Raw genomic sequence first — 21,501 nt, forward strand, 5'->3', positions numbered from 1 at the left:
TTACATATGTTCATACTGGGCTATCATTCTAATCATATTTGGTCTCCTCATCTTGCCTTTACTGATTTACCTTTTGACCATGTCGGTTGTCTATAATTTTTGTGACAAAACTTAATAAAGTCTTTAATAAAAAAAAAAAAAAAAAAAAAAAGAAGGTATTATTGCCAGGAACAGTGTGGTGAAAGACCAGTATTTTTTTTCTTTTTTATTTCGTGGCCAAAAATATTGTCACTCATGCTTAGAGGAAAGTTTGACTTAATTGAAAAAAAAAAAAAAGTGCAGAACTTGAAATTAATTAACAATATATGGCCTCCACAATCGACTATTAGGTCATTTATTCTGAATTTAATACTGCATACATTTTAAATCAGTAAAGTAAAAGATTGGCAAAATTATTGACACGTAGACTTAACAACTGGAATCAATTACTTCCTATAGCCAGATAAGCACCTGTCGCCTGGAAGTTTGGTCCACTCTGCTCATATCTGAAGGGTGCCTTTTCCGAACTGCTGTTTTCAGATGTCTCCACAGGTGCTCTATTGTTTTTAGATCTGGACTCATTGTCGGCCACTTCAGAACAGTCCAGCTTCTTGCCTTGAGCCATTCCTGGGTACTTTTTAAAGTGTGTTTGGGGTCACTGTCCTCATGATATCTCTAATGACCTTCAACAGAGACACGGCTTTCTGACACTGGGCTCACCATTGCGCTCCAAAATGGCCCAGTAATCTCCAGATTACCAGGCCATCTTCTCTGTTTAAGTTTGTGTAATGAGTGACTTTTATATTGCAGGCATCTGCTACTCACAGGCGAGTTCAGTTCCAAAGTGAAATTGAATGACCTACTTGAAATCTAATTCTAACTACTTCTAAAAAGTGCCAGTAGTTTGGCCCACGTAAGGGTTTGTGTGTGGTATTAGCTACAACTTTTTATTTTCCCTTTTATGCCACTGCAAACCAAAGAAACACATGCGGAAACAAAAATATTTTTTAAATTTCAACAATTTTATGGAAGAAATGGTGGATTTAAGAAAACAAACTGCATGGGTGTCGATATTTTTGACTATGAATATCGAATACTGCTTTTAAATAACTTAGAATCCTGCCTTTATAAGTTGTAATGATTGTAAGACATCAATAGAGCAAGAAGAGATTTAAGGTTGGGTAGTGCCTTTAAGAAGTCCAGTAAGACCCCAACTGTTTCCTCATCTGAGGGCGGGGAGTCTTTTTTGCATACATTCTGTGGGAATATATTGCTGTACATGGTGTAGGCGCACAGGGGACTATATGGGGGGCACAGGTTGGTATAGTACATGGTGGACATAATCGGATGTGTGTGTATGAGCACATGGCTGGTGCAGTGTGTGGGGGCACTGGTTAGTACAATCTAGGCACAAGAACCATATAAGGGAACAGACTGGTAACTTATGTTTTACATGTGGTTGACACAATGTGTGGTACAATAATCTGTGGTCACATCTCTGATATATCAGGTTTGGTAATAACATGATTACCTGAATTCACCAAAAACCAAAAAATAAAATAAGGAACAAAAAAACAAAACACACGCATGCATGTTTCTTCGTTTGAAGTTTAACTAATCAGCCTCACAGATCAAGAAACCAATGTTTAGTATTTCAATGCTTACTATCTCTCTGAAATTTTAAAATGGGCCTGTCACCTGTATCTGAATAAACATATAAACAAGCATTTGTTAGATTTATTTTTTCTTCTAACATCTGCATGTAGTTATCTTCTGGCAGGTATTAATGAAGGTGTGAACATCCTATGTGCTGGGATGTACACAAGGGCCCTGATTGGCTCTGACCAATCACATACGATGACACCAGCCCACAGGACAGGAGTCACAAACTAATTTTCAAATTTTAAATACTATGAAGAAGACAGAGAGGTGAGAGCATAGTTGTGTTATTTTCTCAAAAATGCCCTGTGCTAATAACTGTATATTGGAACGGTGTTTAGGCAGCTTATAACAACCAGAAAAAGGAAGTGACACAATAAGTTAGATGTCAATATCAGTGACTCAGAAACTGGGCTTGCCAGTAAACACAGAAAGTCATGTTGAAGTTTGAACATTTTACTTAAAGTATTCAGAAAAATAAGAGTTAAAAACATTTACAATAAAGAGTCTAGAACTTTAAGTTGGTCTCTAAAATAGGTAGTAATTGCATATATAATTAATTGCAAGTATAAAAACACATGATCAAGCAAAAAATGTTTAATTAATTAGTCGGTCGGTCATAAATAAATCCACAGAAATGGTTTAACACAAAGGAAAAGATCTGTGTTTCTGGGATAAATGTTGCACATCTGTAGTGATCAGACCTCACTCATTCGTAGAACGGCTCTACATTCACCAACATTTCACACTTGAGTAAGTCAACTTTTTTTAGTTACATTTTTACACTTACTTTACAAATGCAATTCTATATACATTATATATTTTATTTCTATAGAGATATATGCAAATTCTCATCTTCCAGGTCAAGAATGCCAAATGCCACAAAGCGGTCTTGTAAAATGTAGAAAATACAAATGTGAGTGAAACATTGGTCCATGGCATCTCTTCATATCCGGAAGAAATATAGATTTAGGAAAAAAAATAGTTGCCATCATCAGGAAAACTGAAAAACCTGAATAAGCCATCCATCACATAAAATAAGCACAGCACCAGAATGCCACACGACCGAACACACACATCTGCCTAAAATATAGAGTGTTGCTCCTTCGGAAAAGCTTTGAAATTCTACAATAAGTACTTTGGTGTCCATCGTCTCTTGTTTCTTCTTAAGACCACGAGCCAGAGGGCAGCACTCTATTAACTGAAACACTTTCTAGATCAGGGGTAGGCAACCTGCGGCTCTCCAGGTGTTGTGAAACTACAAATCCCAGCATGCCATGCCACCTATCTGCTGGTTATCTACTGGCAAAGCATGCTGAGACTTGTAGTTTCACAACACCTGGAGAGTCGCAGGTTGCCTACCCCTGTTCTAGATAAAGGCTGCTTGCACACCTTTGTCACTTGCATATTTGCTGTTGAATGTGAAGCAAAAACTCATAGTAGGAGAAGGCGGCCTCTGAACGGTCTTCAATTAAATGCTGGAAAAATTCAGTCTTTCCAACACTATCATCTCTGAAACGACACAAAATGTTACCTCCATAAGATACATAAGAAGTTTCTTGCAATAAATGATCGATACCTCCTAGGTTCTTTGAGTTACACGAGACAATGGCTTGAGAATTATTAAAAAAGTCTGCATATGACATAATGCATTCAAATTAATTTAAACTGTATGTGGAAGTTGTCTGTGGGGTAAACCAGATAGAAGTTCTGTTTTCATGAAATACTTCAATCCAATTATGAGTGAAAAACATCCAATATTATCAAAAGTGACATATTAACTAAAACAATACAAATGTACAACACAGAAAACAGCAGGAACATGAATAATAACTTAAAAACAAACTAATATTAGTGAAAATCTAAATGTGCTGCTCCAAAAATTGCAACACATACAACAGTCACTTAAAATTTGTTGTTGTCCAGTTATAGGTCATAAGTAAATGAACAGACTCCAATATAAATATGTAAAATGCAGTGTGCAGGTAGTATTGCATCCAGTCATCAGTTTATTAACTAGTGTAGGATATGGTCAATACTCATAAGGCGGTCAAGTACATCATGAAGAAATAAGGTTATTATCAAATAAGTGCAACTACTCTGGACTGCTACAAACTAGAACCAAGTGCTATTTTCAGATATTCTTATCTGAAAGCCCAGGATCAGTGCTTTCTTCACCCAAGTGCTCCAAGTGCATAAAAACACTAAAAATGGAATGAGGGTGCGTAACTTCAAACCTTCCTCGAAAGAGCAAGGGCTCCTTTATCCCCAATACCATGGAACCAAATGGTCCATCAGGGGTCAAGGTTCTTCAGACCCTCCTTCACTGCAAGGCCCCTAGGTTCCTTTTACCCAGGGTTCTCCAGGGCACCAAATCATCCACCCCCTTCCATGGCAAAGGGGTGGAAACTTCAGGGTCACATCCTTCCAAGATCGTGTGGAATAGCCCATAAGGGTCTCCGCATACCAGCGACAGGTGACATAAAGGTGAATAAATAGATACAGTCAGAGTACAGAGTGAATACAGCCCTAGCCTAATGGCCAGGCTATTATAAAATTTTCTCTTGTTCGCCTCCCTTGCCATTGGCTTTTGGCTGAAGTGCAGCAAAAGAAAATTTGGAAAAAAAATGTGTGCCGTGCCTCTGTCATCTCCCAGTGATTTTCAGGCACCCCTGGCTTGTCACACCAGGAGCACATAGATCCTGGGTTTCCTGAGCTGTCTCGGCCACTGGTCAAAGGACCAAGGTAGCCTGTCCATGATCAGAGGGCCCTGCCTTACCCTTATAGGACAGAACTAGACCGGACCTTTGCTTTGATTTGATTTAATTTGATGTCACACATTTTATCGATTTGGAAGAAAACCCTTTTAAACGTCAAGTCTTTTTATCGATTTAAAAAAAAAAGAAAAAGGGGAGGGGCAAGGCAAGGACAGAATAAACAGAGGAAATAAGTGGGGTGCATAGTGGGTTAGGAACACAGCAATATATCAGCACCCATTCACCATAACATGGAGAGCTAGTACACTGTATTATCAAAAAAACTCCATAGTTATTGAAAAACCTAGGGACCTCTGGTTGTGTAGATTGATGGTACACTATTAGTAGAAATGTTTGGACTGGGGAGATGGATATGAGGTCAGCACGTGGTGCACCTTTTACCTCTGACATATACATGCCAGTTGTGACACTTCATAGGTGATGTTGCAGTAGAGTATGGCATGCCCACTGTTTCCATCTCAAAGCTGTATTGAATTTTGGCTACTACTTTTTGAAGAGACGGCGGATTTGGAGATTTCCAAGCTTGCGCTATGGAGACTCATGTAGCTATCAGTATATGACTAAAAACGTATTTAGCGTGCGTGCAGGGGAAAATGTGGGGGATAGTGGGGTAAGTGGGCTACTTCAGGTTCTGGGGGAAGGAACCTGTGCCGTAACTTTATTAGCTAAAGTAAAGACTTGGGCCCATAGTGGTTGGATACGTGGGCAGCTTCAAAAAAAATACGTAAAGTCACCAACTGTATCGCATCAGCGGTTCACACACTTAGACATACGAAATGAGTTCAAGAATATATCTTCCCACTGGTCGGTACAGAGATCTATATGTAGATCCCCTTCCCACTGCAACTGTACCCTAGCTTTACTAGGAAGAGAAGACATAGTGTTAAAGCTATACCAGAAATATATAGCGGATGAAACCCCTTTTAAGCATCTGAAGAGTTTAAGTTAAACTAGTCAGACTGAAATATTTTGGAACACTACAATTGTATCTGGGACCCCAATATAATTCCACAAACTTTATTTGAAGAAAAATATCACATATATAAGGATATAAAGCAAAGGGGTTTCCTACTGTTGACTATATATACACTGAAAATATACCACAAAAATGATGTAAATTTTGTAACGTTGTTAAATCAAACTGCACTCACAGTATGGCATTTTGTGCTTGGGCTGAAGGGTTAACACCACCACTAAGGCCAACATCTCCAAACATTCTCATATACCTTACTCCAAATTTACTTTACAATAAATCAAAGGTGAATCAGCAGTGTCATCAGTGATAAAATTAGAATGTACATATTAAAGGAGATATCGTATTCCCTAGGCCATTGTTTCAAATACAATGCAAATTTGTTGCAATGCATGCAGTATATGAATATACCCAAGATACTTACTTCAACACATATAAAACAGGGTTTAAAGGACTATCCTGTTTAAGCCATGAAATTAAATTTCTTGTTCTTTCTGATGCAACAGTGTCTAGCTCAGGAAGTTGAATCTACAAGCAGAAAAACTGGGTTAGTAAAATAAAATAAGCAGTTTTCAGAAGCAAACACATTATCTGTAACGTGTCTGTATGCTGCATTAAGAATAGTCAATTTCACATAGAAAGGGCCAAGTGGCAGATATAGTATATGCAAATTTCATGATTGAAACAGTGACTATCTCAAACTTGTGAGGTTAGTTACTGGAGAACCACAGTTAGCCATTTCACCAAAACACTATAACAACAACTGCATCAATGTTGGATATAAATAAAAATGTTATCTGCTCTGAATGTCCGATTTTTTTTTTTTATTACTAAAATTTGAAGAAAAAAAAATAAATTAAAAAAAAAAATAGAAAAGAGCTGGGAAATTCAAATCCTCCAATGCAGTTGCTGTGAGCATGATCATTATGCAGTACTGCCATCCATGATTTCTACAAAACATTTATCTTGTTCACAGCCAGACAGAATTAGAGAAGAAAAGGAGCATACAAAACAAGCTGGCTTTTCAAACTTGTATACATTTTGCCCTTCACGTCATTGTACTGCATACGTGGTAGAGGGCAAAATGTGATGTGCCGATATGATAATGCAATGTCAGAAAAAAAATTTGATACACAAACAAATCCTGAAAGTTCAGCTTACTTACTGTAAGTATACTGGTTTTTACTTCGTTTTGAACAAGAGATTAGATCAGCATTTTTTTCATAAAAATGTTATTGCTCTTCAACAAACAATTACTTTGAGAATAAATTGGTCATATACAGAATCAGTATTAAATTATACTGTAAAGTTAACTAGCATTTCTTTCATTATAGACCCAAAAGATATTGAAAGAAAAGAATTATAAGTATCAACGGACTTTGATGCCAACTGGTTTCAGATTTGCGGAGAAACATTATTCCCCATGATGGCATAACAACTTGAAACTCTAAGGACATCCAGATTAGCCTTTTATCATTTTATATACACTAATTGCAATGATTTTAAAATTACCGTACTAACAGTAATAATGTGCATATATTATCGTATAGTAAAAGTGAGCGCCCAGCATTGTTCTTTAGAATTGAATTCTCCCTTAACGTCTGGAAACTCCTCAACATATAGAGTCCTAAATTAAGTAAAAGTGTGAAGTTTGTCTCTATATTTGAAACAAAGTTAAATTATACAACTTTTAATAGTTTTTGGCTTCCATTTGTTTTATATGGCTGGACACATATGATGCTGTGTTTACAAAATAAATCCACCCAACACATAAAATGTACCATACATAATGAGTTTTACCTTTTGCCAGGACCACCAAGTCTACAATTGTGCCATGTATTGTGTATTACTGCTGCTGGTTAGACTAAAACAGGCCGAGTTGCTCTCTATGTGTACTTCTTAGTGCATGCTAATGAGAAGTACGTAGTGATCTTGACAACACTGCCTGTATGAAAAATGCAAGAGGTTCTGGAGTATAGAAAACCAGTGTGGGTTCATCAATAGAACATGGCAGACATATAGCTGTGAACACATTGCAAGCATTCTCAATGACCGTCCCAATAAATTTCGTGCGATTTGGGATCCTTGGCTCGCCTCCTATGGTTCAGAACAACCAAGACCTGATTAGAATGGAAACTATTGAATATAGAGTTAGAAGATGTGCAACATATGGTAGATACACGTAATACATCTAGATGCCAGGTGCCCCTTTTCCTTCCCCCTCTTACCACACTAACATTTCCTCCTTTCCTCTCCCTCTTTCTTTCCCTCCCCCCCTGTTCCCTGCTTTCTCTCTTTTCTTTCCCTTTCTATGTTTTTACTTTGATTGACAAAGTTCACATTGTTCTTTTCATTTGCAAGGTACTTGTTGTTTGATCAATGTAACTTAACCTTTACACTGTTTTGAAAATTGAAAAATCTCCTTAATAAAATATGTTTAAAAAAAAAGAAAAGAAAACCAGTGTGGGCTTAGGGATACACAACAGATTTGACAAAGAGCGCAGAGAAAAGTAAAACTCAGAATTTAATGTGAAATTGGTTAACATCTACCATTTGGTGGAGTTATGCATTGGGTGGAGTTCTTTGGTACTGCAATTTGAGTTTTTGCAGCATTTTAACTACAGGTAATGGAGATTTAGAAAGATGATTTACAGTTTAAATGAGAATAATGACTTTGAATGTATCACTAAAATAAAATAATTGCTGTTCATTTATTTTCATTAGTAGCGACAGTCACAAATTATCCGGTGACATGACAAGCATTGATCACTGCCAGACTTGCATACATAAATGTTTGGTCATCAGGTCCCAGATGAAACGTTGTTGATATATATTTTATCCTAGAAATGGTTGGCTATAGATACTCCAATACATCTATACACTTGCATTTGGGTACTAGTAATATATTCACAAGTGTTCATAGTGACTGTACCATATTTACATGAATAAAAGAATAAGGCATTTCTCTCCTCTAAGGGGCAGATTCAACTGGCAGTGTGGTGGCGCCGATTATCGCTGCAGCTGTGCACACTGCCGACCGATACGGTAAGAAATATCCACTCATTTTCTCCTTGCATTTCTATGGTAAAGATTGAGTTGATGTGCCTCCGGAACAGTCTGCAGAAACACATCTCTTCATATCGCACCAAATTGAATCTGCCCCTAAGTGTTCGCTTGGTCTTTTCACAATAAACACCACTTACACTGTTCATCAACTCTCTTTACTGCGGTGGTAGTCATTAAAACGATGACCATCTTGCCGATACCAGGTATACCGACAGGAGTACACCGAAGGTGTAGTCCCCGGCGCGCTGGTAATTCTGACAGCTTTAAACAGTGTCCGGAAACCATGACGATGTATGAAGACAACGGCAGGTAAGGATGACGTCACTTTCATGCCGCACATTATGTTTGCTGTTCTTAAGCTGGTATTTTAAGGAGCAACTGCCTGTACAATGTTATTTAGAAAGACTAATACATTGTACAGGTGGCGCTTCCTTTAAATACCACCTTAATAACAGCAAAGATAAAGTGCGGCATGAAAGTGACGTCATCCTTACCTGCCGTCTTCTTCATATGTCGCCATGGTTTCCGGTCACTATTACCAGTGCGCTGGGGAATACACCTTCGGTGTATTCCTGTCGGTGTATCTGGTATCGGCGAGAAGGGCATCGTAAAAAGGTACCCCACCCCTTTACTGTATACAAGCAAACTATCATTAATTCTTTAGGCAAAAGCACATGCATTATCAACTCCGTAAGGAAAACAAACAAACTGAATGGCAACAATTTTTAACTGCTGACTAACAAAACACATGAAGACCCAATTCTGAAACAGAAACCTGTCCATTATTTCAACATGAGATTTATAGACAATCCTGTGTCTATTCTAGAAATGCGTTGTTTGCTTATGACTACACACACAGAAGAGTAGACACATTTTTGAGCTGATATATTTCCCACCTTGACAAGCCAAAGCAAATTCTCATTATTCAGAATTAATTACACGCATTTCAAAATAACAAAACATTTCACTTTCTTTAGTGATCTTGCAATAAACAAAATAATTTTCTTGGATAAACTCCATAGTCTTGTTATTTACCATTTTTTGTGGCACACATGCATAGTTAGGGAATCCTAGAACATCCTTCAAAAAGACAGTATCACAATTTCTTCCGACCCAGAGGTAAAGTGACTAAGAAAATGAAAGAAAAATATTTTTATAAAAAATATGGAAATACAACTAGAAAAAACACAATTCTATACAAAAGCAAAATGTAAAACAATTCAAATATACAGTTTAATACATATCTATATGCAAGGTGAATATTACTACACATTTACTTGTACAGCAAAATTAGCTAGATTGTATTTTAGCTGCATCACTTTTAGATTTTTTTATGCTTTACCACCTTAGGAGTTGTGTCACATGTACACACATATTTTGCAGTTTGTTTTTTTGCAGGTTGGTCCTGAAAGTAAGCATTCTTATGCCTAGTATACCCACCCAATTACCAAAAGCAAAAAAATATATAAATGTAGCATTAAAAGTAGCATTAAATTGAATCTATTAAACTTGCAGCATCTCATGCTGACAAAAATACAATTGAACCTATGTACTCCATAATTATTAGCATATCAAGAGATCATTGATGCTTCTACAAAGGAATGGTCACAAGCACAGAAAGTATAAATAAAAACGTAACATACAAAAAATAGGATTTTTTTACTTACCGTAAAATCTCTCTGAACACGATTTGGGGGACACTGCTCACCTTGGGGACGTTCCAAAGCTGCCCCTATGGGTGGAATGCTCAGAATGAGCGGCACGTAAAACTTTACCGCCACAACTTGTGTCTTTTGAAGCAAAAACGTGGAAACGATAAAACCTGGTGAATGTATGAACAGAAGACCAAGTAGCTGCCCTACACAACTTCTCAGCCGAGGCCCCATGTTGCGCCGCCGACCTCATGGAATGATCTTCAGGAACCGGAGAGCCCTCCGAAATGTACGCAAATGGACTATTTAAGAAGACACTTACGGATGGAGTGACCATTCGCCATGGTGAAGGGCATGCCGGCTTAAGTAGCTGGCCTCCCAGTTATCCACCCCGGATTGAACACTGATGAAATTGCAGGAACCTATTGTTCCGCCCATTTCATGATATTTGACACTTTCTTGATGGCAAGAGGACTCCTTGTTCTTCTTTGAACATTTACATAAGCTACCGCAGTAGCATTGTATTCGGATCGGCGACGTGCCAGGAAACTGTGCCTGAACTACAGCATTGCATACTGCCTGTAGTTCCAGAACATTTATGGGCAGCCGTGCTTCCTCCGGCGTCCAAGTCCCTTGCAATCTGAGGTGAAGATTCACCTCAACAAGCTGACATCCGTCGTTACCACGGTCCAGTCCCACACCGAGAAAAAATGTTCCTGTGTTAGGACGTCCCTCCACAGCCATCAGACGAGACAGGAGTGTTATCTGTGATAACTGGAAAACCTGCCTTTCTAAGCAGGGATCCGACCTTGACCACTTTGCCAGAATCTCCTGCTGGAACTTGCGTAAATGGAAATGAGCAAGCTGCAGAGCCTCGAACAAGGAAGCCATGCGACCCAGTAGCTTCATACACTGAAGTACTGAGTCGCGATTTAGATATAAAATATATTACACCCGACGCTGGATCTTCCGCACTTTGTCTGAAGGGAGAAAAACCCTTGTGTAGAACAATAATCCCAGGAACCCCATACTTTGGATCCAATTGAATTTTTTGTAGTTAGATCACCCATCCGTGTTCCTGCAGAATGTCCCTGGTCAGCTGCAGATGTGACTGATGCAGAGGTACAAACTCTGCAATGATCAGCAGGTCATCTAGGTAAGGTAAAATAGTCACCCACTGTAAATGCAGCTGAGCTGCCATTACAGCCGTCACCTTTTTGAACACTGCGGTGACCAAACCGAATGGGAGAGCCTCGAACTGAAACCACTCCAGACCCACTGCAAACCGCAAGAGTCTTTGATGACCTGTCCATATCGGAATGTGTAGATAAGCATCCTTGATATCCAAGGATGCTAAGTACTCACCTTTCTTCATGGAATTTATCATAGATCTGATGGACTCCATTCGAAAGCTGGGTACCCGTAAACAGGTGTTGAGGTCCTTCAGGTTTAGAATTGGTCAGAAGGGCTGATCCGGTTTTTGCACCAGAAAAAGGTAAGAGTAAAAGCCTTGACCTCCCTGCCCCAACAGAACTGGAACAATCACCCCGGCATCCCGAAGTGACTGCAAAGCCTGTCTTTTCTCTGACTCCCCAAGAAAAGGTGTGGTCATGAAACACCGTGGAGGTGCCCCCACGAGGTCCAAGAAGTATCCCCTGGACACTATACCTTTCACCCAGGTGTTTGTGGTGGACCTGAGCCACGGCTCCTGAAAGAGCAGTGGGCGCGCTCCCTTCACCGGAGCCCCCAGTGGAGAAAACAGGAAGTCACGCGGCTTGTTTGTCTGGTGGCTTAGGGGCATGTTGATGTCCTGGCCAGGCCTGTCTGAATCTTTGCCCTCCTCCACTTCTAATCGGGGCTTGGCTTCTGGAAAAACCACCTCTAGAGCAACCAACAAACCGAAAAGAGCGAAAACGCCTTCCTTTTGCTATTGGCGCTACCAGAAGAAGAGCACTCTTTCCCGCTGTGGCCTAAGCGATAAATTTGTCAAGGAGAACCAAACAAACCGCTCCGTCATAGGGGACAGATTCCAAAGCTCTCTTGGAATTAGCATCCGCCTCCCAAGATCTTAACCACAATGTGCGCCTAGCTGCCAATGCTAAGGAATAGGTTTTAGACAAACCCTGACCCGCATCCCCTAAAAACTAAAAAGCAGCATTTTTAATATGCTCTGCCAGAGGAGCCAACTCAGTTCTAGCCCCACCAGACTGAATTCCTGCATAAAGGGTAGTGGCCCATTTTTCAACAACTTTAACGACCCAAATCACTGCCATCACCGTGCGCAGGGACACCCCAGACGCTAAATAAATTTCAAAATCGGTTCACACTTTTGTCCGTACCGTCTTTAAGCGATGCTTCATTCAGCAACGGAAAAACAGTAGACCTCGCCAAGTGTGCAATAGGAGCATCGATGCTGTAATAAGTCTCCCATAATCCTACCTCCGAATCTGGAAATGGGTAGAAAAGTTTGCATCGTCTGGGAATCTGAAAATTATTATCAGGATTAAGTCTGGCCCTGTCCCAAATTTCCAACACTTGTGCAGAAGGAGGGAAGAAAACCGTTCTTTTCTTTGCCCTTTTAAACATGGAGGTCTGTGATAAAGATTGTTCCCCATTCGATATGTTAAAAAAATGTTGCACTGCCAGGATAAGGGCCTCAATGCCCTATCTATTGGACATATCCTCCACCTGTGGGCAAGTCCTCATAGTTAGAATCCTTTAGAACATCACCATCTCCAAATTTGGATGACCAGTGTCCGAATTTACTACTACTCCTGGGCAATAGTCATACCCAAGTGTTTATGCCGTCCAGCTATCATACTCGAATGGAACAATTTTTCAAGGAAATTAGACACTCTGGTCAAACCCTGCACAGAGCTTTCCAAACTGCTCATCCAAACAGGCTCCTGGGAGACCCCTGGATCACCTTGCAGCAACCGAGATGCCTGTCCCGAAGGAATGGCGTCTCAGGACTGCGTACCCCGGAGAAGTGGAAAAAGTATCAGCACCTACCATCCCCCAAACATGGGTTGTCTCTCCTTAACTTAGCAATAGACCGTGCCAGCTCCTTGGCCCAGGCTGGTAACACGATGTCTGCCAAACCCGCAGACGAGCACCAGCCCAGGTCCTCTGCCTTGCATACCGTGCACAGGGCCCCCCTGGTCTGACTGTCAACCAGGCAATTTGGACTCACACCTAGTACAGGTGTAGTACATTACAGAGACAGCCTTGGATTTGGCCCCAATCCCTCTTTCTGATATATTGCAAAACAGAAAGGTAAATGAGACACACTGTGGAACTTATAACAAAGAAGAACTGTACAGTATATGGCAAACTGTAACTATAGAAATACACAATAATACAGTGCTTCAGCTAAGACTAGAACCAGAAGTGTTCGGTAATGTACACCCACAGGATGTACAGCAGATAGAAAACACACAAACACTGAAAAAGATAAAAGTAACAGCAAAGCCACTCTATATCTACTGGTTCTCAATGCCCATGGATGTGTCTGCGTCTGAGTGTCCTGCAGGCACAGTGGGAAATGGCTGATAAGCTTGCCAGAGCCCTGGAAAAAATAAGTTAATTATTACATAACCACGCCCACTTAACTCTTTGCTGGCCTACACAAAATCAGCAAAAAACATACATGTGTAATTGCAGAAAAAAAACCCACATAAGACCCTGGTGGGGACTGCTCTCCAGCGACAGCTCCCCACCAGCATAATATGCCTCACTACCTGTTTGCACCGCAACGTCTCCTCCAAATGCCAGTTGACAGGTTGGGAAACTGGACTGCAAGCAGCTCCACCTCCACAGCAGTCAGGGGCGACTGGAGCTTTCGGTAGCGGCTCCCGGGGTGGCCAGCATCACCTCCCTGGAAGCGGCTAGGTCCTGGACACTGCCAGAGTGCTAGGTGACCCTTTTCCCGGGAGCCCTACATAAATCAGGGGGGGGCGGCACTAAAGTGTCTCAGGCACTCTCCCTGAAGTAGCCATGACGGTCACATGGTGATCGCCGTGGAAAAAAAAAAATACAAAACACAAAAAAAATCTAAGACTACACTAAAAGTGCCCTACTCTGTTGGCACTAAGAAAAAAAAAAAACTAAGCTCTTCCTGTGGAGGGGGCAAGGCTAGAAATGATTTTTAGTGCCATTACTCCCACAGCACCCTCTATACCCCACGGTGAGCAGTTCACCCCAACTGGTGTGAAAGAGAAATAGTATACATTTAAAAGTTATAATACCATGTGCACTCTGACCCTTCAATATTTCACAACAACATTTAAAGATGTTCAGAAGAAAGTTTATACACTGCTAAGGTTTTCACACTGTATAGATAAAACTGTTGACATTTCTTATCATACAATGCCCATCCCTGAAAACAGAAGAGACAAGACTTTTTGCAAGTTCCTGTTATGTGCACTCCACCAGAAAGTATCTAACCAACAAATTAAGATAGCCAATATTGATTTGCAATAAGACTACATGTCTACGTAATACAAAAAGATACAAAAATGTGAATGTATGCTCCGATTTATTAAATGTTATTTTTTGTACTTTAAATACATTTGTGATTTTAATCATTTCTGTATAGAATGATCAATGGTCATTTCATATACTCATTTATATAGAAGGCAGAAACCCAATTGTCATCTGACCCGCAAGAGATTGCAGACAGTTTAAAAGGTTCTCTTTTAAATGTCTCTTTAAATGAACCAATTTGCCGTCATTTCTTCTAACTTGCTAAAAATGGAAAAAAAATAAAAATTTCCTTATCATAATTAAAAACCTGTTTCCAAACCAAAGACTTTGTACCAGTGATTAATTACTCACATAATATATACAGTGCAAATCTGACAGGAGTGAATAATGGTTAGAGGCAAAATAAAGTACTTCTGCAGTGCCATGTAAAAGCTAAGTTTTTCCTTGGTTTAAATACTTTTAGTAATTCTTACTTCATGCATGTATCGGGTATAATCTCTTCAAAAGTGCAAAAGGTGTTTAAAAACAAGGCAGGCAATACATTTTACAAAAAAAAAAATTCTCAACATATAAGCTTGTCCCACACTAATCTGTCATGTGTCATAGCAACAGTAAAACAAATCAATTATAATTCAAATATAATAATTATTTGTTCTTGTTTGTTTTAATCTCATGATTTCTTTGATTTTTTTAACTAGATAGGATGATATGCAAACCATTATATATGGACCTCACACTTGCTCTACTTTTAAGACAGAAAAGTATTTTTCCATATTTTCTCATGTGTAATGACAGCACATACTACTCAGTTTGCACTGAACCAACATTCAAATACCTACACAATAAGTTTATCTACTTAATGGGTATTATGTTATAAAAATAATTTAGACAAATGTAGTAAAACAAACTTTTGTATTATATGATACTCTAAAAATATTGTATTGGATTAAATGTTCTTTAAAGTAAAGATTTCATTAATTTTTGCTGTTAGATAAAATTTGTCAAATTCAATCCAAATAATTATTAGGTAACTAATGTTCATTAAACATGTCAACATCATGTACATTATTTTAAGGAAGAAGATTTTACAGTGCACATTGCAGAGAGCACCTCTGCTCACAACATCATGTGCCATATGACTTGGACTGCCAAGGTAGTCACATGAATATGTGGAAACTCTGCAGATACAAATGGAACCATACACCCAGGGCTGCCATCAGCGGGGTATAGGAAGTACAGCAGTATGGAGCCTAACAGTAGAGTGGGGCCCCACCAGCCTTGGGTCCAAACAAATTTATTAGCGGAGGGTGCCTATGCGGTGAGTTAAGGGAGGTATCGGGCACCATTTCTAGGCAGCAGCTGATCCTGAGATGGGAGAGGTGATGTGGGGGAGAGACCTCTGCGCGTAATTAAGGATGTGTCAGTGGTCCCCCTTGTTGGCAGCATTTCTGCCTCCACTCCCAAAATTTTAGGGGCCCCACAGCTACTGCCATTTGCTCCAGAACCAACCACCAGGTGCCCGGCTCCCGGACAGAGAGCCATGACAAGGCACAGAGACTCCCATCAGCATTGCTGATGTCATGTAATTAATAACGTCACAACGCTGTCAATAGACAGGAGCTGAAAAAAGAGAGCAAGCAGACGCAGAGAAGTAAACTACTGCAGGGGTTAAATGGAACCGGGGATGGGGGGCGACATTAGAGAACGGGGGGAAGGGGGTTGGGTAGCGAATAATTTAAAAAATGAGGTTTGGGTGAGAGAAGGAAGCAGGGGGGCCCTGCCTGTTGCATTTGTACTGGGCCTTGCAATTTCTGGTGACAGCCCTGCATATACCATAAAAGAAATACTGAGTAAAAGTACTGAAAGTTTATTTTATAGAACCTCATATTTTAAGTAATTTTTTTCATCTAAAATAACACCTCAGCTCCATAATGTTCCTGCTCACTATTGTGTTTACAAGAGTTAAGATTCCAGACACATCAGTATATAATATTGCATATAACAGCTGCCACTTGAATAAGTCTCGAAAAAAATAAATATAAATAAAAAAAACGTACTGAACCAGCATCCATGAGAAAAGCGCCTTCTCTCTCAAGCTGCTCTGCAGATAAGTGCTGAAGAGGTGGCTGTGGTACAACTAGGTCATTAACAAGAATAGCGCCCTATGAGACAAGACAAACAGTCATTTACAAAGAATACTTTTGTACTTACCATTAAAGCCATTACTCATGTAGGGGGGACAAAAGAACAATGTGTATAGGCCCTGCCTCCTGGAGATTGGGCACGAAGTGCTAACTCTTTCTCCTCTACAAGGTCATCACTTCGATGTAGTTATGCTTAGTTTTTTGAGGCTATATTGGTACAAAGGTAACTTGCAAACTGCCACACAAAACATCTTAGCTGACATGAATGCACACGCATGGTAAAAATCCTGTGTGCATCAATACATTTAACTGGAGATATTTACAATTAAGTACAAAAATTATTCACCCCCCCCCATTGTCACCTTGTACAGCTGTTTCAGACAGACTAGATTCAGAAAAGCACAGGTTGTGCTCAGGTACAGTGGGGAACAATACAGTGTAAAGCAGCCTTCTTAGGGGCCAATAAGTTCCTGCAAATATAAAGAGAGTCCGAGTTTCTGAACAAGACTGTTTTGTGGAGATAAGCCTCCAAGTTGTGTACTAAAAATTCAATGAGTGAAGAGCCACTTTCTAAGGACAAAAAGGTAGGGAGCACTATATACTGATTCAGATGGAAGGACAACAAAACCCTAGGAAGAAATTTAGACACCAGCTGTGGTATGACCAGGTACACTAACTGGCAGTGCCAATAAACTGCCATAGCATCTATACCCAATGCTAGGTTTAGGAATAGCAGCTTCGAGCAACAGGACCTTGAAATTGGGTAAAGTCGCTATTAGAACCACCTTGGATACTCCCGTTCCCCCCTCCCTGGTGTCAGAGAGGTTAACCGATTTAGAAAAAATTGAGTAATGAACTCATGGGAGAGGGATGCTGAAGGAAGGTTTTGGGAGTGTGTGGGAATGAGCGCTGGAGTACGTAGCAAAGATCCACAACTGCATTCTCCCAAAGGCTATAGCAGTGTTTTGTAGGAATGTGTAAGCAGCCGTGCCACTAGTGAAAGGATGAGCTTTGCTGAGGAATAAAGCAGATATCCTTGGCATATAGGGTATTGCCTAATGAGAAGAATGAGACAGCGGATATATACATCACAGACGTAGCTAGATCTGGAAGGGAGGAGCAAGCTACAACAAGGCAATCTAGTCATGTCAAGCTAAAAAGATCGGGGGAAAAAAACTCCCCAAAAAACAATCTGCCCCCTTGCCCCACAAAGCGACAAGGAAGAGGCTGGAAATGACAACCAATTTCTGTAACCCAGGTGTGTTTGGTTTGGGGAGGGGGTTACAGTGCAGTGAACTTTTAAAATCCTTCTTGAAGCGATCCAGTTGCAATGTGGCTGCTGTGGTTGTGCCAGAGAGCAGGCGATCTAAAGTATACAGTAGCGTGGAGACCAAGTCAACAATGGGAGGCACAATAAGATGAGCTGAAGCTATTCACTTTCAGCTCAGATACAGTGCTGGGCCAACAATGTCTATCTGTGGGACCCCCCCACCAGAAGATGGAGCAGGTGGTGAGGGGCTAATAGTAAGGGTGAATTGAATGTGTACAGTGAATTCCAGGTATAGAAGGCACAGAAGAAAGGTCTATTGAGACAGGCACCCAGGGTGCCTACAGTGTATTTAACAAAAAGAAAAAAGTTTGAAACACAAGGGCATGTGCTACATCATATTGCACAATGGACCAGCTAGAATGCAAAGGTGAAAAAAAAGAAAAAAAAAGAAAAGCAGAATGTACAGGAACAGGGTCTTTCCATGGCCACTTCCAAGAAGACACTTAGGAAAAATGTATGACCTGAGGCTATGGTCTGCACGAGGAGAGTTTCCAACCTCCAGGAGTCAGGGCCTATACCCATTGTCATGTGTTTCCCTGTGCAAAACATGAAACGCATTAATACAGATATGAAATTTCTTTATTGACTGGTTATAATATTAAATCAAGAGTGGGAAATTTCTTAAAAGTTAATGTTATTTATTGCAGAAGCTTGAAACTCTGTACACAAATCATAGTGATGGAAGTTAAACATGTATATAGAATATTTAAGAAAAAAATCATATTAACAATACAGCGAATACATTTTCAGATACAAGTAATAAAAACAACCATGCAGCTAAGGTGTAAATATATGACAATAAAAATAGAAATAAAAATAAGTAAAAATGAACAAAACATGTTACAGCCAACGATGTAGGCCAATCCTTGTAATCATAAAGGATAAATTAGATCAACAATTGTGTGGGCAAGTAAACAATTTAAAAATAGAAGCACACAGATACAGAGATTACAGCAACCCATAAAGTAAATTTATAGCTAAATGGATGCACACAGTAATTTCCTGTGAAACAATCACACTTCATCTCTGAAGCTGCTACAGCAGCAGTTTTACTGAAGTGAAACATCAGACAGCACAGAGGCTGTCCTCTAATTGCTTAATATTTCATGCAGATCTTTTCCTACCTCATCTGTAAGCCTGTCTATTCGGTAGAGGCTTGGGTGAATCATTTTCATCAGATGAACCAGTGGTTGATATTTCATCTGGCACATTGCAAAGACTCGATCATCTAGACGCGTACTAGTGCCAGTCCTGAAGGCTTTCTAGATAGAAAGTACAAATACAATTGTTCTCTTCAATCAAACTCAAACACAATAAGGATGCACTAAAGGTGACTCCGGCAGCTAGTGCCTCTCCAACTATTGCATTCCCATTATGTTTTCTGAGTTGCCAACTAAGAGCAGATCCTGGGAATTCTAGTTAAACAGTTGAAAAGATTTTTTTTTTTTCAAATTCAGTGTTAAGCTTTCTATTATTTCATGCACTTGTAGCTTATGAATAATATATAACACACTGCTATCTCTGCAATGCTATAGTAGTAGAACAATAATAACTGCATTAAACTATACGCCAAGTTCCAGATTTGTACACAATGGGGGATGTTTTTTATTTTTAAGTATAAAAGTAGCCACTACAATAAGATATTGTATCTAGCTTTTCCTCACAATGTCTCAATTTTCAAAGTGTACTCATTCATAGGTCCTTGTCACATCTGTTGTATATTTCTAAACAAAATTCTACCATACAGAACATGTAACTTAGGCCTAATAAATATACTTAACAAAAGATGAGCAACCTTTAAGTAACTCACCTGCTTCAGAAGAGCCAAAATGTACAGAGGAAATAGCTTTAGAGAACTGGGTGCGATCAGAGTAGATTGTTGTAGATTTGAAAGTGTTGCATTGTATGTTGCCAAGGAATCTACCACTGCATTCACTAAGGCATCTCTTGCATCAGAAAGACTAGATACAATTGATCGGTCTACAGCTGCAAAAATAGACTGCACGTTACAAGGGTAAACAGAATTAAATAGGAACACTAAACTATAGATTATAATTTGCAGCTAAGGGTCAATACACATTACTGATTGCCAAGAGACAAATCATTTTCATATTCATAGAGCAAGATACACAGAACACTATAAGGAAAACAAATTCCAGAATGGACCTCATTTACAAAGGATGCACACTGCAAAAGAGCCTGGTTTTGTGTTGGTGCATCTAAATGATCTGCCCAACTCAGTTCAGGGCACTTGTATATACTATTATCTATATATTATCTGGAGATGCCTCTGTAGAGGTGGTAGAAGTAGAAGTGAGCCTATGTTTGTGGGCAGATGGAAAGATATAAAAAGACACTACACTGTACAAAAGGACAACTCGTTAAATTAAACGTTTCTGGTTTTTGTCCTAAAATTCTGCTTGATTGATGCTTATTTATGGCTTAAATTAAATTATAAGAATGAAGGGACATCAGGACCACCTTAATTACAAGCGACATCTTTGTATGCTTGAAGTTTGTTTTTTTTATTTAAACACCAGGCACAGCACACCTATAACTGTTCCTTTCCAAACAGGAATTTGCACTGTGTCTCAGCTCTTTTGCACTTAATAATCAATCTCGTGTCTGCTAAAAACATGCCCAAGGTAAGGCCATACACAGCCTGTTAGCCATTATAGCTACCATGGAGGTAGCCAAGACTAGAAAAAAGTATGTCCAAGGTGAGTGATTACAAGTGGAAGTCATACTGCAGATATATCCCATGATTGCTAAGGATCACTCCCCATCTGTCTTCAATGGCACATGTTGTTCAGAGGAAAATCAGAAATACACTGCCGGGTCATTGAGTATTTCTTCAGGACACCATGGGATGAAGGTTGTTCTGGACATCCACCTAAAACAAGAGCCCAGGGATAGGGAAAGGCTCTAAAATAGGCTTGACCTACCCCATCATATGAAGGAGAGGAGGCCCATCTTTCAAATAATGGTACCCTTATTAGGTATGGCACTTGTGATCACAAGCAATATACCCCCCACTACACTACAGAAAATAAGACGAGGAATGGGGAGAGGCTCTAATGGTGCCTTATTTCCTGACTTTTCCAGTGATCACCAGACAATATAATTAAATAAACATTTCCAAATTGCTTAAAAAAAAAAAAAGTGCTAGGTGGATATTTGTCATCCTGGTACCTCCCACACGATGGCAATTCAAACAAAAGCGGTAATATTCTTTTCAGAAGACCTCCCTTTATTCATCATAGTATGGAATTTCTTTGCTATGTAAACATTTTCCAAACTTTCATTTGATAGATGTATGCAAAACATAATCCCCCCTCCCCTCACACTACTATTATGTCACCCTCTAGAAACTATTGCATATTACAGTCTTCGGTTATAAAGGTTAGTAACCACTAATTTCATAAGGTAGATGGTC

General features: G+C 39.6%; 1 protein-coding gene across 5 annotated transcripts in view; it reads right to left on the minus strand.

Annotated features, from left to right (window-relative positions):
* Window positions 1-2,220: 2,220 nt before the first annotated feature.
* The window catches only part of SEC24B (SEC24 homolog B, COPII component), a 65,857-nt gene continuing 46,576 nt past the window's right edge, over window positions 2,221-21,501 (minus strand). For all 5 annotated transcript variants that reach the window (XM_075200690.1, XM_075200681.1, XM_075200677.1 and 2 more), the window contains 7 exons: window positions 19,876-20,051; window positions 19,190-19,327; window positions 16,649-16,753; window positions 9,490-9,582; window positions 5,813-5,916; window positions 3,006-3,150; window positions 2,221-2,849 (listed from right to left, as the gene is read on the minus strand). In XM_075200690.1, the coding sequence (XP_075056791.1) occupies window positions 3,036-3,150; window positions 5,813-5,916; window positions 9,490-9,582; window positions 16,649-16,753; window positions 19,190-19,327; window positions 19,876-20,051 (731 nt within the window). In that variant the 3' untranslated portion in view covers window positions 2,221-2,849; window positions 3,006-3,035. The remainder of the gene's footprint in view (window positions 2,850-3,005; window positions 3,151-5,812; window positions 5,917-9,489; window positions 9,583-16,648; window positions 16,754-19,189; window positions 19,328-19,875; window positions 20,052-21,501) is intronic.

The sequence above is a fragment of the Mixophyes fleayi genome, chromosome 1, assembly GCF_038048845.1.
Source record: "Mixophyes fleayi isolate aMixFle1 chromosome 1, aMixFle1.hap1, whole genome shotgun sequence".
Classification (NCBI taxonomy): domain Eukaryota; kingdom Metazoa; phylum Chordata; class Amphibia; order Anura; family Limnodynastidae; genus Mixophyes; species Mixophyes fleayi.